Below are 24,852 nucleotides of genomic sequence, written 5' to 3'. Positions count from 1 at the left end.
AAGAGGCAGAAGTGGAGGAGGCAGCACGTGTCCCTGCTAAGCCGGAATACGGACACGTGTACTATTTCCCATGCAGCTGCCACCTCTCATCCCCCATTTCCTTGACCTCAATCCACCGATATAATTTATTCCCTTGACCCCGCCCCTCCTTTCGCTTATCTTTTCACCGTCGATCAAACACCAACGGCTGAGATTCACTATCATATCTCTTATCGAATGTTCCTCCAGTGGGGCCACACCCGAATCTCTAATGATTAAGACTCCTATCCGCCATCAACGGCCCACATCGAAAGCTCCCATCAGATCCAACGGCTAAAAGTGTCCTATGTACAGTTAGCTCAAAGTTCGTTCCCCTTTTACCTCCTCTATAGACCACGTTTACAGGCTCACACTCTTCTCCATATTTTCTCATAATCCTCGGTATCTTCTCCTCCAATTAGGTGAGTAATTATTTTGATTTCAATTAATTTGATTGATTCTTCACCGTATTCTGATCAGATTCCGTCGGAAAAACCAGAGGTTTTGGTTAGATTTTGATATGTCTCGGATATAACTTTGCTTTTGGGTTGGTTTAGCTGAGTTTTTGGGAATATTTTGAAATTTTGAAGGTTCTGAATGGGTGATTAAGTGAACAGAGATTATGCTTATGATTTATTGCCTTTCTGCATCTTCGTTTGTGTTGTTGCATGATGTAAATCGCCGCATGTGCGGTAGAACCGTTTGGAATGGGTTTATTATATGTGTGTGTGTGTGTGTGTATATATATATATATATATATGCCAATATTCCCATGAGTCTAACATTTCCTGTGAGTTCGTTTGGACAAATATAATTGAGATCAATGGCTTAATTTGACCAACTATACAACTTTGCAACTGTGCACTCCAGTTCGTGTTTCACAGTTGCTGAAATCTAAGTCATTCATCTCAAGCATTCAATGTCACAGATTTGTTCATACGGACTCATATGCTTATTTATGTCACAAATCTGTTCAGACGGACTCATATACTAATTATTTGATCACTAGTCTATGTATGTATGTATGTGTGTGTGTGTGTGTATGTGCATTGGGGGGAGGGTTGCAGATCACATACAAAATAATTCATAGTAACATTTTCTTGAGCCTTTGAATCTGTATGTGTGCTGGAGAATCTAATAATGTGTGGAAAAGAAATGTTGTTTTTACTGTTAATGTTGCATTTGTATGTGCTTTACTGGTTGCTTATGCATAATGTATGGACTGGTACAGGTCAAGATGGGAGTGAAAGCTTTACTTGTCACCCTTTTCCTTTGGACTCTTCTATTTCCTCTATCCTTCTGCGCATCAAATGGTGGACTGGTTAGGATTTCACTCAAAAAGATGAAACTTGATCAGGAGAACCTTCTTGCTTCCAAGAGGGGAGAGTCAATGAGAGCATCATCTATTAGAAAGTATAACTTCCATGGTGGAATTGGGGGTTCTGGGGGTGATGATATTGTAGCACTAAAGAACTATCTCAATGCTCAGTACTTTGGGGAGATTGGGATTGGATCTCCTCCTCAAAAAATTTCTGTGATCTTTGACACCGGAAGTTCCAACTTATGGGTGCCATCATCTAAGTGCTTGTTCTCGGTAAATCTCTCAACATCATTGCAATATGCCAATATGACTGTAGTGGGACCAACCCATTGGTCATACTGTTGACTTGGTAACGGTTACTAGTTAGAAAACTAAGTTCTGGTTGACTTGGTAACGGTTACCAGTTAGAAAACCAAGTTCTGGTTGACTTGGTAACGGTTACCAGTTAGAAAACCAAGTTCCACTTTTAGCCGGAGTGGCCTATTGGCCTTCTTGTTGGTTTGAGCTGATCAATTCACCCCGGGTTTACCCACCATCAGGTAGGGGCCCTGAAAAATTTTCATGAAGTGGTTGGGAGCTTTAATTTTTCAATGCTTTGTGCTTGTTTGCAGCTTGCCTGTTACTTCCATTCCAGATATAAGTCAAGTCGTTCAAATACTTACAAGAGAAATGGTTTGTTTTTTGTCCTTTGCCATTAGAAATCTTGCTTAGTCTGTGAAATAAGAATAATGTTCTGCAACTTTTCATGGAACTTTGTGCCATATGCTTATCAGGAACGGCTGCTGCAATTCAATATGGGTCTGGAGCAATATCTGGCTTCTTCAGTAATGATAATGTTCAAGTTGGTGATCTCATCGTAAAACATCAGGTGAATTTGGGTCTTTGCTTTGGTTTCTACAATGTTATGGGTTGGCATTTGAAATCTAATGGTATTTGTGTATGGCAGGACTTTATTGAGGCAACCAGAGAGCCAAGTCTGACATTTTTGGTTGCCAAGTTTGATGGTATATTGGGTCTTGGCTTCCAGGAGATTTCAGTTGGAAATGCTGTTCCAGTTTGGTATGAAAGTTTTCCTTTAAAATTCAACTACATTCACCTTATCCTAGAAAAATACATTCTGGGATTTATATATTGTTATAGGTTTGAATTTTAGTATCTTTTTTCATTTAATTACTTGTTCTGACACTTCCCATATACCAGGTACAACATGGTTGATCAAGGTCTAGTTAATGAGCCTGTCTTCTCATTTTGGCTCAACCGGAATGCAGAAGAGGAAGACGGGGGAGAAATCGTATTTGGCGGGGTTGATCCCAACCACTACAAAGGGAAACACACCTATGTTCCAGTAACACAGAAAGGTTATTGGCAGGTGGAGGCATCTCATATCTGTTTGGTATTTCACCGCGTTTATGTTCTGCAAATGTTGTCTAAATTTTGATTATGTTGTTGGCAGTTTGATATGGGTGATGTTCTCATCGATGGTAAACCCACAGGTATGCTACTTCCACTCTACTAGCTAGTTGACGCAATAAACTGTTATTGAATAGGCTTCTTATCTGATAAAGATATATTTGCTTTGCAATTATGTCCTTTCTTGTGTAGGGTACTGTGGCCATGGATGTGCTGCGATAGCAGATTCTGGAACTTCTCTCTTAGCTGGCCCAACGGTATGTGTTGTGGCGTCAGTTCTAGCATTTTGGAGATACTGGTGCAAATGTGCTTGTTATAGTCGCATTTCAATATGATCTGCTTATAATTTCTTTGATCCTCGTTTGTCTTTCCATTTTCATCTGTGCATGAAGTTCAGGCCGTGATTACCATGATCAATCATGCCATTGGAGCCTCTGGCGTAGTTAGCCAAGAATGCAAAGCTTTTGTTGAAAATTACGGGCAGAGAATTGTTGATTTGCTCTTAACAGAGGTATGCCTTAATGGTACTTCAACAACATATTTCACACTTTGTCTAGTGATCATGGCCTATGGTGCATTCTAGTTTGAAACACTATTTGCCTCACCATATAGTCCAAGTATTTTCTATTTTTGCAGGAAAGTCCAAAGAAAATATGCTCAAAAATTGGGTTATGCACTTTCGATGGAAGTCATGGTGTAAGGTTAGATATAAGAACCCTCACTCCTTTCTTACATGGGGGTTTGCAGTGATGCAGAAACTGGAGAGCCTCTCTCCTCTTGATGCTTTCTGTTTTGGTGAATATAAACGTGAATTCATTACATTAATAACTTCATCATTTCTTTATAGTATGGGCATCGAGAGTGTAATAGATGAAAAAGAAGGCAGATCAGCTGGGATACGTGATTCCGAGTGTGAGACTTGTGAAATGGCTGTCTTTTGGATGCAACACCTTCTTAGTCAGAATCATACTCAAGACCGCATACTGTCTTATGCCAACGAGGTAAATATTTTCTGCAGTAGGCTAGTTGTGATCATCGGCTCCCTTCTGATGTTCATATAAAACTGCAGTTTTGTGACCGGCTGCCAAGCCCATTGGGTGAATCAGCTGTCGATTGTGGAAGCCTTTCTTCAATGCCTAGCGTTTCCTTCACAATTGGCAATAAACTCTTCGAACTCTCCCCTGATGAGGTATGGTCCCGACAATACATCCATTATATAATCATTGTAGTGTGCATATTAGACAATAGACATGGTGCTATACCTAGTAACCTAGAACAAGAACTAGGAGCAGTTCCTAAACATCATTATGCAATGATACAACAATGGATCACAACTATAGCCGAGAAAGAACTAGCGGGTTTCCTCTACTTGCATACTAAACTTTGGTCATTGCTTGTTTCATGACCAGTACATACTCAAGGTGGGCGTTGGGCGTGCTGCACAATGCATAAGTGGGTTTACAGCCTTGGATATCCCTCCTCCTCGCGGACCTCTCTGGTAATGCTATTATCGTATCTGTGAAATTGAATCCTCTTGAATTGTGGTTGGCAACTGCTGAAACGAAACTCCTTTGATGCAGGATCTTGGGAGATGTTTTCATGGGGCGGTATCACACGGTGTTTGATTATGGCAACCTGCAGGTCGGATTCGCTGAAGCTGCCTAATTGCCCACATCACCTTTCAATTTCAGTGTCTAAGTATGACTTTGTCCAAGTAGATCATCCCTGTAAACCTCTAACTTTAAACCATCACTGTGAAAATGTTTCTTTTAATGGTGTGACTATTACTGAGTACTTAGAATTATAATAACTCAAGGTTAATCTCTTTCCTACTCTTATAACTTCTAATAAGGGGACACAACGGACCAAATCTCCAGAAAATTATTTAATTATTTAATAAAACAAGAAAATGGGAATCTCTTTCCTGTCTTGTCTTTCTCCTGCTGAGCTCAGTTATGTTTCTTTTTTCAATTTAAGAATATTCTGATTTCTTTTAAATTATTGGTTCATGTTGAAATTTAGAAACCATTGTCCCCATTCAGAGCTCTCTTGTCGACTCTAATTTTGATGACACCATTTTTTATTACTAGTGTTAACCTTATTTTCCCACAAAGGCAAAATTCGACAGAATTGTTAGCCTTTTTTTAACCATAGATAAGTGTATTTTAGAGGTTTTCTTTCTATTACCATTTTCTGAATCCGAACTTTTAGAATCTGTATAAACGAGCAGTAAAAAGGAATGTGCAAATGACATAAACATTAGAACAGCGACTTTGTCACAAACCTCATCTCTGAGGGGTAAAAACTGGACACCACAACAGGCATTGTATTGGTCACTTAATCCTTAGGAAACCTTCTTGCTATCTGAATGTGACAACTTTCTATCCAGTGACTGTAACTGACTTCTCAGGTGTTGATTTTCTTCCAGTAACCGGTCATATTCGAGGAGAAATCCTTCCGATTGCTTTTTCAGGGCAATCGCGTTGGCTTCAGAGCTGCTCACTTCCTTGCTCTTCTCCTCCACATCCGACTCCAGCTGCTTAATCCTCTCTCGCAGTGAACTTGCCTGTCCCTCGAGGGATTTGATCTCCTCCGAGATCCCAGCCTTCCCTTCCTCAATGGCCCGGTTTTGCTTTTTCACTGCTTCCATCGTCTTCCTTCTCATGCGAAGCTCTCTGATATAATGGTGAAGCCTATCAATCATTAGTCCAAGGAAGAGCGAGAATCCTGCAGATCAATTCATCAACATGATTCAGACACAAATGGGAATAGCAGCCAATAATATGAAAGAGCAGAGCCTGGAATCTAGTTAGACAAGTAAACCAATATGAATGAATCATACTTAAGTGGAGACCTACACCCTGACAAGGAGTAAATGATACTATGGAAATGCAGAACAGCAAGTGGGCACTATCAGATAAATGCACAGACTTAACAGGAATCAAATCCCACAATCGTGTAATTCACCTCTACTGACCTTAAATATTCATAACTAAGGACTTGTATAGCTGTATATATCCATCAATGCTGATTAAACAAATGATTTGCAGAACAATGAAAAGCCTATTCTGTCAAGTCACTCGTTTCCTTAGTGCAAACAGTGATCATGATAGAGCTAAGGCTTTTTTATGTGATTCTGTGGTTTAATACAAGTTACAACTGTTATGTTAATTGATCCAACATACTAAATTCATACAAATGGTCAATTTTCAAACTGATAAAAGGTAATAAATTAGAACTAGAGAAATCATCTGATTACAGAAATGCACATATTTGAACTCAGCAATGAAAATAGGAAGACTTGAGTTAGTTCCTTAAATGGAAACTTGGCTCGCACTAACACATTTTCCTTTAGAGCTCCAAGCAAATCAGAGCTCAGATATAGTGTGAATCAACTCAAGTTGATCTGAATCATTTATGTTTAGGTTTAGCTAGATTCAGTTGCAGCTATCACTAGCTCGATTTTCATGTCACTTAATTCAAAGCTTAACACAATCATAAATTTTCAGGCACTATAATGTACTGTAACATTCAAGCAAGTATACTGACTTAGTTTCTGCAGTAAAAAACTTACGAACTTCAATTCCTAATCAACCTATGATTCTATAAATCCACTCAAATTTCAATGATCCTAAATAAAATTGAAGCAATCATTCATGATCCAGCATCTCATTACAGCTAAGGAGGGATAAGTATAAACCGAAAGCGAAAAGGACGAATTTACCCATGAGAGAAGCTTCGAGAAGATGTTGAGCCAATAGAATCTGATCGGTGGGGGTTATATCGCCGCCCTCGTCCTCGATCCACCGGTTGCGAATCGAAATCACATTGTAGATGGTGGAGAGCATGACGACGAAGACGGTTCCGGCGACGGTCTTAAGGACGATAGGGCCGCGGCCGCGTTTGACTCTGTCAAGGCCCAATATCACCAGCTTGCGAAGCGGAGTTTTGAAGACGAAGATGACGATCAGAGCCATCTCGCCGAATATTAGAGGGAAGAGCAGCTGAATCATGCTTCGCAACTGCAATTATTGAACGGCTGAGATTTGAGGATAGCAGGGGAGTGATTGAAGAAGTGGAGAAGTGTTGAGAGCTCAGTTTGGAAATTAGGAAGGAGAAGAGAAGAAGACGAGGGAAGTAGTTGTAGAGATGTACATCTTTGGAATTTCTCGTATTTGCTCTTAAGTCCCTGTTGTTTGCCAAAATTGCAGACACTGGTTTTTTTTTTTTTCTTTCTCGGATTAACCCCTGACCATATTCTAAATCTTATGAGTTAACTCCTAGACCTATGAGAAAGTAAATTAAGTTAATTAATCTAGTTTCGACATTCAATACTAAGCTGTACTATACATTTCAACGCAGAAAGAGTTCAATGGTAACCCAAACCAAACTCTCAATAATGTCCGTGGTTGAAATCGAACCCCCATATCTTTATGTTTTGATACTTACATTACTATAAAGGCAACCACAAGCCAATTTAGAATCTTAGCCCTAAAACAACACGAGACAATTTAAGTGTAGTACAAGCAAAGATTGAAAGAACTTTATACAAGGGTAGTCTCGATACCCCTCTATAGAAGTTCAGTGCTCATAACCAAGGAGATTGAAGCTAAGGGGTTGGGTTCAAGTATGTGGAGCCAATATTAACTCTTTGTGCTTATGTAGGTTAAGAAAGTAGTTATAAACGAATAGTTAACGGAGTCAATAATGCTGAAAAAATCATTAGTTATAATAAATTCAATTTTTACAATTAATAGGGTTATGATCTCCATCATTTGTACAAATTAAAGAATGAATGAATGAATGAATTGAATGTGATAATATATATATCTCAGAAAAGCTTGCTTGCGAATTCGTCAATCTCTTCATTCTGCAGCGATCGTGATTTGGCAGCAAGATCTTTGAGCTCCGACAGACTCCTTCCCAGCTTCAATGCCACCTTCATTTCAAACAATTGCCCGTTTTCTCTTCTCTGCAAATCTTCTTCTTCAAGGTTCGAATCAATGGAGTCTTGAACCATCTTAAAGAAACCCGCATTGCTGCGGTACATCTCGAACACCATCCCCACTTGTCCGCCGTGCTGTAACGTGTTAACCACGGCGGCCAATGCTCCGGCGCCGACTCCTACAACGGCGGCGGAGGGCCCCGCTAATAACGCTCCAATGGCGGCTAAGCCGGTTAGTACCGGGCCTGAGATCGCGAGAATTTTGTTCAGTTTTAAAGCTTTGTTTCCAAGCCGTAAATAGTCTTCTCTGTCTTTTTTCTTCATCACTTTCATTACTTCTCTCATGTCTTCCTCTAATTCCCGATTCCAATCGTTATTATTCCCGCCAATTTCGGTTCGCTGTCGGCGCGGCTGTTTTGGCCACCACACGGCTGGCTCAACGGCGGCTGGGAACTTCTCGAGCATGGCGCCGAGGAGGGGTAGAGGGTAGGCTTTATCAAGCGCTAAAACTCTCTGCATGGCTTCCGAAACGTCGTCGTTTTGGGCGTTGCCGGTGGATAAGGTTGTTCGGATTTGGCTATGGAGATTCCTGAACAGCCTCGCCGCGTTCCGCTGCTCCTCGGCGAGCTGTGACGGCTGAATTTTGTTCATAACCGCCAAAATCCCCGTCGCGGATACGTAAAGCAAAGTGGACGACAGTTTAAGAGCGTGTAACGACGCGCCGCCGCCGACGGCTGCGATTCCGGCCATAGTAGCGGCGGCGAGAATGAGGCCGTTGACGGAGGTTAATAGGAGGCTGTTCCAGTTATTTCTCTGCTCGCAAACGTTGCTGTGCATCTCCGCCCTATCCGCCACCGCCTCCATGAGCGCGTGAAGCTTAGCGACGACCAATGGATCTTCTGGATTCTTCTCGGCCGGGTCCGAGGTTTTGAACTGGATTTCCTCTATGAATCTTCTTGTTTGGAGGATGGGAAGGGAGAGGGAGAGATTGGTTTTATGGATTTTCGGGAAATTCAAGGCGGCGTTTATTGTCATTCTCCGGGAAGTCGAGGCCGCCGGCGCCGCCGTTGCTGATGATGAAGTCCATAAGGTTGAAGCTTGAAGGGCAGACATGTTTTTGGAGATTTTAAGATTGGTCTGTTGTTTTCGTTGTGGTCGTGAGAATCTTGGGTAATTGGATGCCATATACTTATAGAGATTATTGAGTAGGGAATTTAGGACTTGACCAAACATTAAACGTAGAACTTGAACTATTCAACCGTATTGAATCAGTACATGTCTGATTAAGTCTATTTCACTTTTTGTCCCAAAATAACATCCAGTGAGTGAGTAGTGCATAATTTTATAAGAAAATGTGTATAATTTTTATCTGACACATTTTTAATCAATCCTATGGTATAACAAAGTTTTGTAGAAAGCAATAAAATGAATTCTAAAAAATGTTTTATGAAAATGAGTCATTATTTATTTAAAAGCATTCTTTTTCATGTGTTTGGTTGCAGAGCAGAAAACTGTCTCTGTGTGTTTGGTTCATTTTTTAGAAAATGAGTAGAATTATATAATTAAACATTTTATTATTTTATTTAAAATATAAAAACATTTATAACATTATTAAATATAATTTTATTTATTAAAATTAAAACGTAGAATTATATAATTAAACATTTTATTATTTTATTTAAAATATAAAAACATTTATAACATTATTAAATATAATTTTATTTATTAAAATTAAAACAATTGGTTTCCGACGAAAACAAGGGCAGGCTTATGGTTTCCGCCGAAAACCTTGTTCTGCGTGTGGCGAAAAATGACTTCCGTTAAATTTTGGCGGAAGTCATTCTCTGCCAAAATGACTAGATTTTTTCTAATCAACGAAAAATGTTTTTCGATGACTGGATTTTTCAATTGCATCCAAACACTGGAAACTCAAAAAATAATTTTTATTTTTCGGATTTTCAAACACATCTTTATTAGTGTGATTTACCTCTTGATCTATAGATTATTACACATAAACACATTTTAACTAGTGCATATCCTTAGATAATAACAACGAATTTTTATCTAATCGAAAAAAAAAAAAAAAGTCAATTCACTTTGCTTCTTTTTTTTTCTTTTTTTCTTTTCACTTGGCTTATTTAATTGGTCTACTTGTTGACTTTCAAAATAGGGTACCCAATGGCTAATGAAAATATATTGAAACGGCCAACCCAAGGCAATGTACCGGTCTTACTCCTCCACACTATTCATGACTCGGTCTATCAAATAACGTATTCATCCCCTATAAAATACAAAATAATGATTTCAATATTTCAATTATTGATGTGAATACTATTCATCTTTTACTTTGTCATGAGGTGATGGCAATTTTAATAAATTTTATTTCGAGTTTAATAGTTTAAAATTATAAATTATAATTTTATATGTGTATTGATCAATAGGTTTTACACATGTAATACAAACGCAACAGAGTTTAGTAGTTTCTATTGGCCCCCATCTACCGTAAAGGTAAAAGGTCAATAATGTTTAAGTCAATAATATACAAAGTAATTGATTAATTGAAGAACTGAAATTACTATTATATATAAATATTTGAATGAAAATCACTAATTTTTCATATTTTTGCACCATTATATATACAAAAGTATTTTAGAAGAATGTTGGATTGTATAGCATAGAAGCTCTCTTTTGTGTGTCGAGGTGCAAATATGGAAAGTTGTTGATGGTAACTGGTAAGTAAAAGGTCTGTTTAATCACTACATCAAGAATGGTTGGCAATATAGTACTTCAATGGGATCAAAACATTAAGTTGATAAGAAAATATGAGATATATTTGAGAGACAAAATTAGTGTATGTTAAACAATATAATTTCTACTCGATGAAATTATATTTTTCTTATGTATGTTATATCATTGGTAAAACAGTACACTATATAATTTTATCAATCATATAATAAATGGTAGCTTTGAATAATATAAACCAACAACTAAACTAGCACACTTATCATGAAAAAAAAAAATTATAGTCCGTAGAAAGCCAACTAAAGCGGCACTACGTACGTATAGCATGAAGAGGCTTAGCTTGAAACGCAGGCAATAGGGGTTGAACAGAGTGATGTTCACATTCAGGAGCGGCCGGCATTATATTTTGAACGCCGCGGTTACTGAAACATATGAAAATTCTTGTATAGGATATTGACAACACCCATATACAATGCGGACTAATATCAATTCAAACACATTGAACGCGATCACGTTTCAACTTTATTCTGCATAAATTAATGTAAATGTACAAATGATACACATGTTTATTTATATTTATTGGCATATTAGTATATTATTTGTTAAAATTAACTTGGTTAGTATTATTAGGCTATTTTCTAGCTCTGTACTACAGTCTGCGTCGATGTTGGACAAATTATACCATGGCCTGCGGTTTACCTTGCATTGTAGATCCTGGTCTAAAAATAGCATTCACCTTCTGTATTTGTCAATTTTGTAATTGACATATTCTGTATCTGCATCTGACAGTTTTTGTACTTGAAGCTATCATATTATATGTCAGCAATTATCAAGTTTGTTTACATATACAGCTGTTAACTGTAGGTACAAAATGTGTTAACTGAAGGTAGGTACAAAGTTTTTGTATCAGGGTTTACAATACAATATGGACGATGGTCATGTTATAACAATTGGTGGATGTTGTGCCTGGGTCGGTACGTAATTAACACGGAGTGAGCAACATACTCTAACTGAATATGTTATAAGATGAAGTCTTCAAGGCATTATTTTTTAAATGAGTGATACCCATTGTTTTAAGGAGAATAATTTGCAATTGATTAAGAGAATTGGCATCTAAGTATTTGCTATAAATTGATGATGCATGAAGGCATTCTGAAAGGGAATTACATTGCTAAATGTTGTCTTAATGATTCCATGTTAATTACGGAGTATTATATTACTCTTCATCCAAGACTTACGTGAGAGACATCAAATTATGTTATTGAGGTGCTAAGATGATGAAGATTGCGCTGTTGTGAAAAATTAGACCATAGTGTGTATGGATAAATTTATTCAATATTATTTGTAATCTTAGTGGTTATCTAGTGGAGACTATTCATCACTATGTCTTACACATGACATAACTCAAAAAATTAATTTGGCTAAAATTGAATAAGAACTTGTTAGGGTTTTCTTGCACAAGACTTACGATTTGACAATTGAGATCCAAACATATGATTTTTTTTGAGTGACAAGGGAAATTTACCGTCACTATTAGATGGTGTGTATTGGGTAAACTCTTCCTTCTTTGTGACGTAGTTAGCAAAGGATTACATGGATAAATCTACTTGGTTGCCAAACCTTATGGTTACTACTTACTAAGTCAAAAGCTTGATCAAACTTGACGTACTAAAGTTCCTCCATCTAAACATGATTTTTAAAACATTTTTTTTCATATAGATTTTCCCGTTATCACAAAGTACATGCACTCATTAAGAAGAGGCAAGAAGTACCAAAAATGTGGTCTAGTAAATAAAATATAATTTTCATAATAAGAGTTTAATTATTGATAATTCCCTCTTAATCAGCACTATTGTATAAGATTTTTCCTCCCGCGGCGGTGTGGCTTGTGAGTTTATGCATGTAGAAAAAGGAATCAAGAATACTCAATAATACACATAAAGTGACAAAATGGTTAATATATTTGTTAATCGTTATCATTATAGTAGTAGCAAGAGACATGTTGTAGTGCTTTCTTTTTGGGTGGTGAGGGAGTACTAAAAGTGTACATTAGGTAAGTTTTATTATATCTAATAGTTCTTAAATTACAAAAGACTGAAAGAGAGATTTATAAATCATATTATAATTAAAGATTATGTGTGACAGAATTAATCAAGTGTGTTTAAACAAACGATTAATTGTAAAATAACTTTTATTTTTATTTATGAAAACAAATGGTATAGTAGACTGTGGAGAGGATAGAAATAATGCATAAATTTCCAGCCAGTAGTGGTGGTTGGGTTCTCTGATCTTTACTAACATGCATTTGTATGCAAGTTGAGATCGAGAGAAAAGAGTTTGAATTGCTTGATTTTTGAAGCCCTTGGCAGCATTGCTTATTACGGATTAACTTTTAGGGTTTTGCACTGTTTTCAGCTTCGCCACCCGCGCCTGCGCCGATGCCGAAACCAAATCCCATACCCATACCAAAGCCCATGCCTACGCCGCCGCCATTTTTGCCATTGCCGTTTGTATTGTCTATACTTCCACCGAAACCACTGCCTTCACCATGCCCATAACCTTCACCGTAACCATTATCATTGTTGCCACCACCACCACTACCACCTCCACCTCCTCCTCCACCGGAGGTTCCGGCTCCAACGCCTGCGCCATAACCACTGCCATGCCCAGAACCTCCGGTGGACCCACCTTCTCCTCCTCCTCCTCCCCCTTCACCTCCACCCCCACCTCCACCACTCCCACCAAAACCACCACCCATTCCAAAACCACTTCCATGACCATAACCACCATTTGAACCAAAACCTCCACCTCCACCACCTCCTCCTCCTCCCCCACCACCCCCACTTTCTCCCATACCAAAACCCGCACCAAAGCCACTCCCATGACCAAACCCGGCCCCACCACCACCACCGCCTCCTCCTCCACCGCCACCGCCGCGTCCTCCAAAACCTCCGCCCGCACCAAATCCTCTACCACTCCCATACCCCGAACCCGAACCATCCACATTGCTGCCACCTCCACCGCCGCCGCCGCCACCGCCACCGCCGCCGCCGCCGTCTACACCGACCCCACCTCCAAAACCTTCGCCATGTCCTGAACCACTACCCCCATTTGCATTCCCACCTCCACCTCCACCCCCNCCCCCTCCGCCTCTGAAAAAGCTTTTACAGCCACGCCAACCACCATTGTTACAGAAGCTATCATCATCACCCTCTCCATAATAACCTGCTTCACTCATCTCAATCGCAATGCTCACAACAAGAAGAGCCATGCACAGAGACTGAATACAAGTAGACATGACTCAAATTATCTTCAAAAACCAAGCAAATTAAAAGCTCTCTCTCTCTCTTCTTTGACTTGAGAGCTTTCACTTTCTTGGTCTTTTTCCCTGAAAATCCTCCCTTATTTATAGCCCACTACTCCTCATGCAATCATATACTCATTCCATAATTGGTCATCTAATTAGTGCATGTGCATAAAATAAAGTGTTCTTAGAATTGACAGATCTCTAGCCATATACTTAATACAATTTCATTATTTATATTCACAATAATTATTTTTTAAGGCTATTCGGAGAGTCGAATCTAGCATCATGTTATTCAAACATAGCATTGACTGTTATAGGATGAAATAAAGTTATATCTTCTATAGTTTTTGGTGTAGTAGTAAGTGTTTGATTCTAACAAATTGATATCAAAGCAAGTCCACGGGGAGGAGGTGGAATCCCACATGCTGTAGGGCAGAGACTTAGATAGCCGAGTCCAACATCGTCACTTTTGACATAGTACGTGGTACCAAAGCAGGTAACGAGGTAGAAATTGAATCCCACGTACTGTGTGGCAAAGACTCGAAGAGACAAGTCCAACATTGTGGCAAGGGCTTTGAGAAATTTTATAAAAAGTGTAGGTGGGACTTTGTTGGTTTGATTCAAATCCAATCATGTCTGCCAACAGAAATCCCAGAAATGCTAGGAGACCAAATAGAATTTTCTTTCATGATTAAAGAAGACCTATTCCTTTTTGATGGGAAGGGAAGAAATATATACATACATGCATGTGATCAGGTTGTACATTTGATGATAATATGTAAATGAAGTAGTGGAGTTGGTGACTATATATATTTTCAATTTTGTAATATACACTATGAGTTTTGTAATGAGCAAACTTTGGGATTGTTATGAAATCCAGGTGTCATTCTGGTCTATCTGTCAAATCTTGTCCTTCTAAAGCTAATGATTTCCCATTCATAGATATAATAATAATAACAATAACAATAATAATATTATTATTAATAATTTTATTATTATTATTATTATTATTATTATTATTATAAAGATAATATAGATTATCCCTCGACTAGCCTCGAGTACTAAAACATTATCTAATTAGATACTCTATTACAATTCTCGTCTATGGACGGAGAAATCTAGGGACAAACTTGTCTTTTCTTTCCCTTGGAACTTTGAATCAGTTAACTTAAGGGCAAAAACAAGTCAATTAAAGTCCACAAATACATGGTCAAGATACTTTTCAAACTCTCCATTCCTCTTTGCAATTCCTAGTACAAATGAATGATCGATTTTTAATTTGGAGTGGCGGAAATCATAGATTACTGATGAAAGGAGGTTGATTCGAGTCATGGAAGAGGAAGAAAAGACAAGTTTTCTCCTCAATTTGACAGCCCGCTGACAGGAATGATAACAAAGGACACACACTTGATAAACTATGTTCAATAATTGATTGTTTGCATAATCTAATCAAGATTTTTTTCACGATATGAAGCATTATAATATATATGTATTAACTACATATGTAACAGTGATTATATTCAAGAAAACTAAAATGAGTCCTGCCCTTTATTCAAACTGATCATGCAGCCCATGTGAAGAACTAATGATATATGAAATAATAAAACAGGTTTGTTAATTTCTAGTGGTGCTTTTTGGTGTAGTGGAAGTCAGATGGATACTTGAATTGTACTTGTAGCAATGAACAAATCCTGCAGGTATAGTATTGCCACCCATGTCACCAATGGTCCAACATCTCAGTAAATCAATCCCCCCATCCATTCACTTCTCTCCATCTTCATGTATATGCAAATATTTTAGGGATCAGAATAAGGTTGTCGACTATCTTGTCAGCATAACCAAGCAACATGATCGGGGTTCTAGATGCTTGTATTTCTGTAAATTTTATTGGACGACATAATAGGTGCTTAACTTTAATTTTAGATGAGAAGAGTGGTTAGTTGTTTTGTGTACTTTGAGGTTTTTGAGTTATAAATTTACACACCCATATGGTCACACACATGGAACATTTGGAGAGTACTAACTCTATGTAGTTTCCTTCTTTTTTCTTTTTTCTCAGGTTAAATTATAGATTTTGATAAAATTTATTCATTTTTATCAATTCAAAACATTTACAATATCACAATCATTTGTCAAGCATGTATATATGCACATGCACGCTTGTCAAGTATGTATATATGCACATGTACGGGCGGCCGACACTGATATATAATATTGTCTACATTAATGCCATATTATTGATGAAAAGAATCCACTAGACCAACACAATAAGATATCAAGAAAATTCTTATCAAGATTATGAAAGATTTTAAGGGTGTTTTTAATTTGCACTTAGTACTAAGCATGCCATTTTCCATTGTAGCAAACTTTTGAAGCTGCTTGTTGCAGCTTCTAATGGAGGACAATTGTACAAACTACTCCCACTAGAGCAGCTACTTAATATTTCTTTTTATTTCAATTATTAAAGTTTCATATTAATTTCTAGAGCCCCCTGAAACTAGACCCTAGCAATAATATTGTAGTGCAGTAGGCTCATCAACAATGTATTTAGAAAATTGTTTTTTTATTTTTAATATACATATATATAGAGAAACAAATATATAGAAAATTTGGAGCTTGAGATTCAGAGTTAAACTGAGCTTCATATAGACATCAAGAACTCAGAGAGATAAATAGTTTCCATTTTTGGACTGGTAGAAAGGTTCAACTGCATCCAACCATACCCTCTAACAGAAGTTCACCTCCTCACCTTCATGATCAACCTAATTCTTATCCTAACAGATCATGTGTCGATGAAAATGACAACTTAACAAAAAGACTCGAACAGCATTACATCGTTCATATGTTGCCTATACAAAACTGCGGTGGGGGTGAGCAAGCAAAATAGCATACATTAAGGAAACAGGACCAGTACGAGCTATGGACGACGAATCTCCAGAAGCAAGCCATAGTGATCACTTGGCAGGACAGGGAGCGTCAGCTTCTTGACCTCGTTTCTTACTTTCTTTTCTTTACAATAGGACAGGCCCGGGATTGGATCCTTACCAATCATCTCGATTTTACTAATCTTGAAATCTCGCAGGCTGCATATGAATCTGTCGAGTCGTTTCTGCAGAGTCCTATTGCCGGTTAGCATTTTATTTGTCTTGGTGTCATATGTGTATCCGATCTCTCCAGGCCTTAGCTCAGTCCACACATCAATCCACCCTCCTGGTAAAGGAAATGGTCCATCCAATTTGTCATCCCAGTTCATATCCCCGCAAAAGATAACGTTTGGATTTTGCTCCAGTACCTTGATGGCCGCCTTGGCCTGATCTACACGCTCCTTGCTGAACATCTGGTCCCACTTAGGAGGTGCGGGGCAAGGGCTCTCAAGATGGCTCGTGGCAACAACCAATCTCAGATCTTTTGCAACTTCAATCTCAGCACTACAAAGTTTTCTTCCCATTATAGAATTGTCAAAAGGTTTGGAGCTGAAGCTTTTCACCGAGAGTTTAGTTAACTGCAATTTTTTTCTTTAAGTCAATGCAAATACTCATTCAACAAAATCAACATTAAACTTCCTAGAAAACATGGCCAGGAAGACAGTTTTTCTTAACATCGTGTGGTCACAAATATACCTCACTACAAAACCTAGTCCAAAACAAACACATCGAATCATATTATTCTTACAAAGCACAGTAAATTACCTGCATACAGAAGTATCCCCCGGTAAGCTCCATGTCACTAGACACAGAGCAACGATACACCTTCCACCACCTAGAATGCTGAAAGATGTCATAAATTTCGGGAATAACCTCCTGCATATTTCAATTAATAAGTCTCCTAGCCAAAAGAGCTTAATGTTGCAATGGTGGACATTGATTAAAGAATGCAAAGTACCTGAAAACATATAATGTCAGGGGAATGCAACTCAATAAGGTCACCTATAGCTTCCATCCTTTTATGCATTTCGAGATCTTCGCGAAACCAAACATTGTATGTCAAAATCTTCAATATTTTGGGATCCCTGTGCAAAGAAGTTTTGCTAGGAGCTTGCTCTACAACACCTGAAAGTTACAAACCCATAGTTCAGGTTCAAACATGAAGAAAGTGAATGAACAAGGAAGAAACAAAGTAGTTAATTTGCACATTAAAAATAGATACCCTAGCAAGACACAAGAGAAAAGCTATCAGTTAATAGCTAATTTACCAAACACTTTTATACAGTCAGCCAATGTTATCATGTAATCATAACCTCTAACCCATTTCACCAAACAGGGCCAACATTTATCCTAATAATAGCAGATAATTACAAGCAATAACCAATGGAAATGCTAAAAGAATAAAACTTTTCTCCAGAATTCCAATCAAAGTTGAGAATTCCAACTTACTAAGTGACTCATTCGCAACCATTTTTCCTGCTTTGACATCCTTGAAACCAAGCAAATCAATCCCATCATCTTCAATCACAACCTGTTCTTCCCTTCTTTTCCTCTTATTATTCTCAGCCCTGGAATTCTTATCGCTATCCGTGCCCGACCCGAATCTCGTAATATCAATAGCCACCTCATCATCTAAACCAACTAGGTCTAATTTTTTCTTGATAGTATTACTACTACTACTACAAGATCTTAAAGGGTAGAAAACAGTCCCCACAGAAGGGTCCACGTCGTGATCGTCATCGCCGGTTTCAAGGAGGGTTGAAAGCGAAGCGTCGGAGGCTCGGGTCCCACATATTTCGCAGCGCGTGGTGCGGAAGGGGTTGAGGAAAGTGCAGGCTGCGCATGACCATTTGGGCTTTTCGGGTGATGAGGGAGAGGGGGCGGGAGCGGCGGATAGGCAGATTTCGCAGGCGGATTTCTGGGTAGGAGGGTTGATGAAAGTGCATGTTGAGCATGCCCATGACGACATTGTTTTAGTGAGAGCAAAGAAGGGTTTCTTCTTATTGGGATTTTGGGAGAATAGGAGAGGACGAAGAAGAAGAAATGTGGTAATTTTGGGAAGCAATGCCATTTTGAAAACGCTATTTTGCCGCTTTTCTTCTTCCTTTTAGGCGGGTGCAGTGCCCCCACGCTGGACCCGGATCCGACACGCTAACGCTAAAAATATAATTAGTGCTAAGGCATAATTTTATTTTCTTATATCTATCACATTTTCAAAAGAGTGGGGTGCTAAATTTGACCCTTTAAATCTCTATTCAATAATTTTCCTAGTTACCTAGTGATAGATTTGTCCATTCACCAACTTCCGCCTAACAAATCTTAATTTGATATATTTAGAAAAAAAAAAAACATGTTAGACAAAAAATAAATAAAATAAAATAATCACTTGTTCACTAACATGATTTACCTCTAAAGGGCAAAGGCGTGTTCAACTGTCCAAGTATGTGTATTGAGAATTTTATTATTTGAAAGATATTTTAGATTTTTTTTATCAATGTAGATTGTAGAGCATCTCATGACATTATAAGCAGTATTAAAATATTTTGTAAAATTAAATCTATAAAATTTTATTAAGTAAATCATCTCTGTTCACTAATGATCTAAAAACTATATATACATGTTAAATATGTGTAGTTCAATTAAGAGTCAGATTATTCTCATCACTTTAATGTATATTATCATCATTTACTATATAAAAATTAATATAAAATATATAAAATGACATTTATTTTTTGTAAATCAATAAAATTTTGAAATACAAGTAACCTTAAAATTACGATAATAAAAATTCTCTTAAAAAGCATTGTATTTCTTTATTATTATAGACCTATAGACACACAAAAATAATCCATAACTACAAATGAACTTGTTAATATAGTCTTGATTGTTATGTAAGTCATGGTTATAGTATAATTATAGTATAAAATATATATATTTAAACTCTAGAGATATTAATATAGTAATATCAAGTATAAAAGTAAATAAATTGGCATGACAAAATATCGATGGGATCAACCCTCGGAATTAAGTCGTGCACTTGCATTTGGCAAATGAGAAGAAACCATGGATGAATTGGGTGGCAGAGGAGAAGAAACCATGAATGGACCTGGATTTGGTAGCAGAGGCGAAGAAAGCATGACCCCTGGCCATGGTGCCTACCAATCTAAGTTCCTAGGACCCAGTTGAGCAGTAATTGTGGCATTTTAGTAGTCTCCTAGACTTGTTGCTAGAATTTCCCCTCACATATGAACAGTCAAGAAATAGAATCATAATGTCAACAAATTTCAAATGTCACTGTGTGTATTGATGAAGATAATGTAAAGCATATTGCTACTAATTTATATACTCAGAATATGGTGTAAAATGGGAAAAAAAGTTTCTTTGATTGTTACTAATTTATGCACAAAGAAATATGTTGTAAAATGGAAAAAAAAAAAGTTTCATAGTGCCAAGCATCAAGCTATAATTAGCTAGAAAACACAGAATAAGTCGGTTTATACTTAGGAGTGAAAAAGATATGGTGACTGTTATGGGAAGGAGTAAAACAACAAACAAAAGAGCAGTAGTAATAAATATTTTTTTTGGGAAAAGTGTCAAATTGGCGCCCTAAGTCGGGTGGATAGTGCAATTAGCCTCCCTAACTGAAAAAAGTTCCATACAAGTCCCCTAAATCGGTAAAAAAGTGCAATTGAGTCCTAAATGACTTGTTTATCAGGTCAAATTTAATAAGGGGGCCAAATTACACTATCCACCCAGCTTAGGGGGCCAATTTGACACTTTTTTATTTTTTATTTTATTTTTCAAAACAAATATTTATATTTATTTCAGTTCAAAATTGTTTTTTTATTTATTAAAAATATTATTTATTATAAATAAAAATATTAAAAAATAGCTACCGACCGTTTAATAATTTGGTCCTACTGTCAAATTAATTTGTAAAATTCGTCCTCAAGTGTTGGCCATACGCATTTTTCGTCCCTAAATTATAATTGATGTTGAACTTTTTGTCCGTTTATTAATAAAACATTAGGGACGAAATTTACAATTTTAGTATAACTCAAGGACGAAAAGTGAACATAACCAACACTCATGGACGAATTCTATATTGGCATTGCATTTTTCGTCCTTTTGTGCTCGCTTCTCCTTTAGAGACGAAAAGTATAATTTTCTATTTTTTGTTTTTTTTTTTAATTTAAAATAATTATTTAAAATAATTTTACAAAACTTTTTTAATAATATAAAAACAATTATTTAAATAATGTTTAAATAAAAAACAATAAAAAACAAAAGTCGGCAGTCCCCATCTGGGACTGCCGACTTTTGTTTTTATTTTTTTTTGTTTAAAAAAATATTTAAAAATTATTAAAATTATTTATAGAATACAAATTAATTTGACAGTATGACCAAATGTGATACAAATTATAAAGTTTTGCACCTAATTTCAGTTCAAGGAGTAGTAACTTGATAAACAAGTCATTTAGGACTCAATTGCACTTTTTTACCGGTTTATGGGGCTTGAATAGAGCTTCTTTCAGTTAGGGGGCCTAATTGTACTATCCATCCGACTTAGGGGGCCAATTTGACACTTTTCCCTTTTTTTTTTTTTTAGCTTTTGTCAATTTTTTGAAGGTAACACTAACTAAGTCAAGTTGTTGGCTCGGTAATCATAAGATTTCAAGTCAACTATCATGGAAATATTCCATTGGCATTCTTGGTTCAGAACAATCAAAGCCCAAAGTGCTACAAATCTACACAAACCAAACTGCAAATATGCTACTTTGGCACCAATCTTGATAGTACCGGTACAATCTTATATGGTATACTTAATAGTATTGGATACGATTGGAACTATAGAAGTTTACTGGTATAATGACAAATGGTGAAAACATTAGCTTATTGCACCATTGAACCAAGGAGCTAAGAATGCAGCACAAATGCAATAAATATTATTACTGAGACCATGCCATGCCATCAACACAAACACAAATGATCATAGATTAGTGAATTGTGATTTTTACAACTAATTTACATTAATGGAGAAGCCTCTCACTGCCAAAATGCAGGTAGTAGATTCTTTATTTCCTTGCACAACCCATGAATTGAATAGGGGCATAGAAATCGGGAGGCGAAGCAGTTCAATTTATGTTCTTCAGTTCGTGCCATTTTTAAAAAACGGAACCAAGCTGTCCTAAAACAAAAGATTTGATTTTGTTCGTACTTGACCTTGCGATGGCCAAGCTTCCAACTTTCTTCCGCTTTATTGCTGTCTTCGGCGCTTTCAAGAATTTCACTAAATACAACATTTTTACAGAGCGCTCCTCCATCGACCATCGTGTGTGCCTCAAAAAATAAGCATCTATCTGCAAACTGTTAGCAGTATAATGAGTCCACTTTAAACAATTTCATCATTCTTCTAAAGAAGCTGTGTAGGATTTTGGTACCTGAACAATTTTCGTCACGAGTGGAATGAATAACAAATCAAACAGAAGACAACGCCCCAGAAAATGCGCACAACTTTGCTGAATGCACTTATTTGGGTGAGTCTTATTGTGCACGCACTGCTTGCTACTGTTGAGTTCCCCGTCTGGCTTGTTCTGTTATTGCTTGTAGTCTTACTGCACCCACAAGAATTCAGACTTAAGGCCATCAAATTATAATTTGTGTATGGAATGTATTCGTTAGTACTCAAAACATCCAGCTAGCTGTTTCATGGCATTGGAATTTGGAAATGAGAATGACGAGGAGAAAGGAAGGACAATAACGACAGCAAAGAATTGAAACTTTCGTTTACCTTCCAGGAAACACACAGCTCCCGTGACCTGCAGAGTAAAGCCCGCAAAGGAAAAACAATTCAGACGAAAATTCACAATGTACTGAAGTGAAGAACAGAACAAGTGGTTCCCAACATGTGTTGATAAAATTAGTTTCATACGGTGGTAGAATTGTACATTTATACCCCATCAACTAATCAAGTTATATTTTTAAGTATTTATGAATGCTGCAGATATGAATACATTGCAATCAGGGTAATTAACATCAAAATTCATTACTTCAAAGCTGAAAATTCTATGGAAAGTATTTGAAGTTTGAACACATTATCAGTTTTCAACTTCGGGTGAGCAAGTAAGGTTTTCAGGGGTCATATGAACATGAGCACCAAAGATCAGTATATGTACGGGAAGCAAAATTCTAGAATAATACTCAAAATGTGAATACACTAATTTGGCATCACCGAAAACAAAAATTCATCAGTCCTATGAAACTGTATTAGCATAAGGTTGCTGGAAGCATGCTCGAGTTACCTAAAGGACGATAACTATATTGCCAACAAGTTTAAAGTCCTTTTGTGACAGTAAACCGAATAAAGCTATCCAATTTACGTCTAAAATCTCAAGATTCTTTTAGCACTAACTGTATATTGTATGGCATATTATGAAGTAGTATTATGTGCACTTACTTGGATCAGTGGTGGTGATTGTAGCAGCACCCTTGAAGTCACAAGAACCAATAGACTTTCCTTCTTTCTGGTAATAGCTATTGAATGCATAAGACGCGTGGTTCTTCACGTCGTTAGGCTGATAACAGCTCTCCCCTGGCTGAATTTCTGAGCAATTTGCCATCCCCGGGCCGCAAGCCCAGTCCAAAGCAGCCTGCAAAGTCTTTTTATCAATCCCGTCCATGGCAATGCAATATGTTTGGTTTGTCGTATCATTAGCCAAGAATGTACCACTTCCGGATACATGCAGCAAGTAAACAGGCGTTGAATTCCCATAAAACAACCCCCAATTAGCCTCGGAAATTGGAGGCGACCTCAAATCCTCGTTGAACAACTCATATATATACACATTAGAAGTAATTTCCGGATGCAATGGCGTTCCAGCATGATCAAAAATATGCTTAATTAAATTGGAATTAAAGGTATCAGCATTGTCAATCGTAGCATAGGGCTCTTTAGAGTCCCCCTTCGAAGGCCACCCCGTCTCAGTAACAAGAACCACCACATCCGTAACATTCAGATTCTTCATCGAATAATACACAGAATCAATCATCGCATCAAACACGTTAGTGTAGTGAAGCAAAGTATTCGGGTCCACCATTTCCTTGGACGGTGTCAAGGGCTTGAAAAGCGAATTCTCCAGAGGCACAACCCCCTTGTTCTGCATAAACACATAGTAAGGGTACAAATTCATCATCAAAGGGGACTGAGTCCTGGACAAGAACTGCAGCAATTGAGAAACAACCGAGCTGAACGACTGATTGAAAAAGGCCTGGGAAGGCGGGAACGGGTCCAGAACAATGGAAGCAGCATTAGGGGTTGAAATCTTGATCAGGGTATGCAAATTAGCAGCCACCAAAGCACTGTACAGAGACTCAATTGCAGGCATAAGCAAAGGAGCTGAGCTGGGAACAGTGGTCAAAACCTCATCCCCAACAGCAATGGCAGTAATGAGAGTCTGTGGGTAAAAAGCAGCCACATTTCGCCCAATCCAGGCAGCAGCAGTGGTGTTGGAGGACCCTATGGCAAGAAGCTGATTATTGGGCACACTCACAATAACCCTAATCTTAGTCTTGGCAAGAGCCTTGAGCATTTCAGGGTCAGCATCATATAGCCTTATGTGTGTTATCTTCTGCAATTGCAGAAAAGACACCAAGTCTGCTGGAGACAAGAAATTGGAAACATCTGTGCCTATGTTCACCCCCACATATGGCTCTTCTTGACCTTGAACCTTAACCTCTGCAAAAGATTCAAACTTTTGACACCCAAAAACAAGAATAACAACAAACACTTACAGTAACTAATTAAAAATTGGATTTTTTTTACTCAAAAAAATTAAAAATTGGATTTTTGGAAATAGCACCTGGGTAAAGGTGGGAGCTTGGAGCAGCAGAGAATGCGAGCGCGACAACAACGAGGAACACGGAGAGGAAAAGGGCTTTCTTAGAAATCGCCATTAAGGTGAGGTTTGAGGTTTTCTGGTACCATCTTCCACCCCAGACCTCGTTAACGTTTGCATAATATCTCAGGAAATTTTGATGTTTTTTGTTTACTGTTTGTGAGAGCGGTTTTGACTTGTAAGATCTGGCGTTGAAAGAAGAGAAAGGACTGAAGTAAAAAGAACACTGTTGGATCTGACTTTGGCTGTGAAATGAGTAAAAAAAACAAAAAAAAAAAAAAAAAAAACCC

The 24,852-nt window shown here is 37.6% G+C and overlaps 6 protein-coding genes across 8 annotated transcripts; 1 reads left to right on the top strand and 5 right to left on the bottom strand.

Annotated features, from left to right (window-relative positions):
* The first annotated feature begins 31 nt into the window (after positions 1–31).
* LOC116031712 (aspartic proteinase-like) lies at positions 32–4,585 on the top strand. Of its 2 annotated transcripts, none has more exons than XM_031273987.1 (14): positions 32–440; positions 1,250–1,612; positions 1,951–2,011; positions 2,113–2,207; positions 2,286–2,398; positions 2,540–2,708; positions 2,793–2,832; positions 2,942–3,006; positions 3,147–3,260; positions 3,386–3,450; positions 3,597–3,750; positions 3,819–3,938; positions 4,159–4,247; positions 4,330–4,585. In XM_031273987.1, the coding sequence occupies exons 2-14, from the start codon at positions 1,256–1,258 to the stop codon at positions 4,412–4,414; spliced, it is 1,527 nt and encodes a 508-aa protein (XP_031129847.1). In that variant the 5' UTR covers positions 32–440; positions 1,250–1,255; the 3' UTR covers positions 4,415–4,585. The 2 variants fall into 2 exon arrangements, with proteins under 2 accessions (XP_031129847.1, XP_031129849.1); XM_031273989.1 differs by lacking the exon at positions 32–440 and adding an exon at positions 505–519.
* A 358-nt stretch (positions 4,586–4,943) lies between these two features.
* Positions 4,944–6,870, bottom strand: LOC116031455 (B-cell receptor-associated protein 31-like). Its single transcript, XM_031273672.1, has 2 exons — positions 6,474–6,870; positions 4,944–5,476 (listed from the first exon to the last, which is right to left on the bottom strand). The coding sequence occupies exons 1-2, from the start codon at positions 6,760–6,762 to the stop codon at positions 5,094–5,096; spliced, it is 672 nt and encodes a 223-aa protein (XP_031129532.1). The 5' UTR covers positions 6,763–6,870; the 3' UTR covers positions 4,944–5,093.
* Positions 6,871–7,475: 605 nt separating this feature from the next.
* On the bottom strand, positions 7,476–8,814 carry LOC116033569 (probable F-box protein At4g22030). The gene has a single exon (XM_031276319.1). It carries the CDS (start codon positions 8,805–8,807, stop codon positions 7,581–7,583), a length of 1,227 nt encoding a protein of 408 aa, XP_031132179.1. The 5' UTR covers positions 8,808–8,814; the 3' UTR covers positions 7,476–7,580.
* Positions 8,815–12,828: 4,014 nt separating this feature from the next.
* LOC116033398 (glycine-rich cell wall structural protein 2-like) lies at positions 12,829–13,734 on the bottom strand. The gene has a single exon (XM_031276143.1). The coding sequence runs from the start codon at positions 13,732–13,734 to the stop codon at positions 12,829–12,831; it is 906 nt and encodes a 301-aa protein (XP_031132003.1).
* Positions 13,735–16,365: 2,631 nt separating this feature from the next.
* Positions 16,366–18,733, bottom strand: LOC116033514 (tyrosyl-DNA phosphodiesterase 2). Its single transcript, XM_031276260.1, has 4 exons — positions 18,117–18,733; positions 17,626–17,792; positions 17,433–17,543; positions 16,366–17,245 (listed from the first exon to the last, which is right to left on the bottom strand). Exons 1-4 carry the CDS (start codon positions 18,634–18,636, stop codon positions 16,661–16,663), a joined length of 1,383 nt encoding a protein of 460 aa, XP_031132120.1. The 5' UTR covers positions 18,637–18,733; the 3' UTR covers positions 16,366–16,660.
* Positions 18,734–21,591: 2,858 nt separating this feature from the next.
* Positions 21,592–24,792, bottom strand: LOC116031392 (glucan endo-1,3-beta-glucosidase 1-like). 2 transcript variants are annotated; one of them, XM_031273590.1, is made up of 5 exons: positions 24,527–24,792; positions 23,125–24,402; positions 22,459–22,486; positions 22,109–22,282; positions 21,592–22,027 (listed from the first exon to the last, which is right to left on the bottom strand). In XM_031273590.1, the coding sequence occupies exons 1-4, from the start codon at positions 24,618–24,620 to the stop codon at positions 22,123–22,125; spliced, it is 1,560 nt and encodes a 519-aa protein (XP_031129450.1). In that variant the 5' UTR covers positions 24,621–24,792; the 3' UTR covers positions 21,592–22,027; positions 22,109–22,122. The 2 variants fall into 2 exon arrangements, with proteins under 2 accessions (XP_031129450.1, XP_031129449.1); XM_031273589.1 differs by having other exon boundaries at positions 21,592–22,034; positions 24,527–24,789.
* Positions 24,793–24,852: the final 60 nt, after the last annotated feature.

The sequence above is a fragment of the Ipomoea triloba genome, chromosome 10 (assembly GCF_003576645.1).
Source record: "Ipomoea triloba cultivar NCNSP0323 chromosome 10, ASM357664v1".
Taxonomy (NCBI): domain Eukaryota; kingdom Viridiplantae; phylum Streptophyta; class Magnoliopsida; order Solanales; family Convolvulaceae; genus Ipomoea; species Ipomoea triloba.
The sequence above is the reverse complement of the archived record's forward strand: the minus strand, read 5'-3'. Positions and strand labels throughout refer to the sequence as shown.

Bases quoted from the DNA above. Each gene is read 5' to 3' on its own strand.
- LOC116031712 (XM_031273987.1), top strand. From the start codon at position 1,256: ATGGGAGTGAAAGCTTTACTTGTCACCCTTTTCCTTTGGACTCTTCTA. The intron at 2,208-2,285 runs GTGAATTTGGGT...TGTGTATGGCAG, and splicing joins ATCTCATCGTAAAACATCAG to GACTTTATTGAGGCAACCAG. The intron at 3,261-3,385 runs GTATGCCTTAAT...CTATTTTTGCAG, and splicing joins TTGATTTGCTCTTAACAGAG to GAAAGTCCAAAGAAAATATG.
- LOC116031455 (XM_031273672.1), bottom strand. From the start codon at position 6,762: ATGATTCAGCTGCTCTTCCCTCTAATATTCGGCGAGATGGCTCTGATC. The intron at 5,477-6,473 runs GTAAATTCGTCC...ATTGATCTGCAG, and splicing joins TCTCGAAGCTTCTCTCATGG to GATTCTCGCTCTTCCTTGGA.
- LOC116033569 (XM_031276319.1), bottom strand. From the start codon at position 8,807: ATGTCTGCCCTTCAAGCTTCAACCTTATGGACTTCATCATCAGCAACG.
- LOC116033514 (XM_031276260.1), bottom strand. From the start codon at position 18,636: ATGTCGTCATGGGCATGCTCAACATGCACTTTCATCAACCCTCCTACC. The intron at 17,544-17,625 runs GTACTTTGCATT...TGAAATATGCAG, and splicing joins CTGACATTATATGTTTTCAG to GAGGTTATTCCCGAAATTTA. The intron at 17,246-17,432 runs GTAATTTACTGT...AAAAAATTGCAG, and splicing joins GGGGATACTTCTGTATGCAG to TTAACTAAACTCTCGGTGAA.
- LOC116031392 (XM_031273590.1), bottom strand. From the start codon at position 24,620: ATGGCGATTTCTAAGAAAGCCCTTTTCCTCTCCGTGTTCCTCGTTGTT. The intron at 22,487-23,124 runs GTAAGTGCACAT...TTTACTCTGCAG, and splicing joins AATCACCACCACTGATCCAA to GTCACGGGAGCTGTGTGTTT. The intron at 22,283-22,458 runs GTAAACGAAAGT...TTGTGGGTGCAG, and splicing joins AGCTGTGTGTTTCCTGGAAG to TAAGACTACAAGCAATAACA.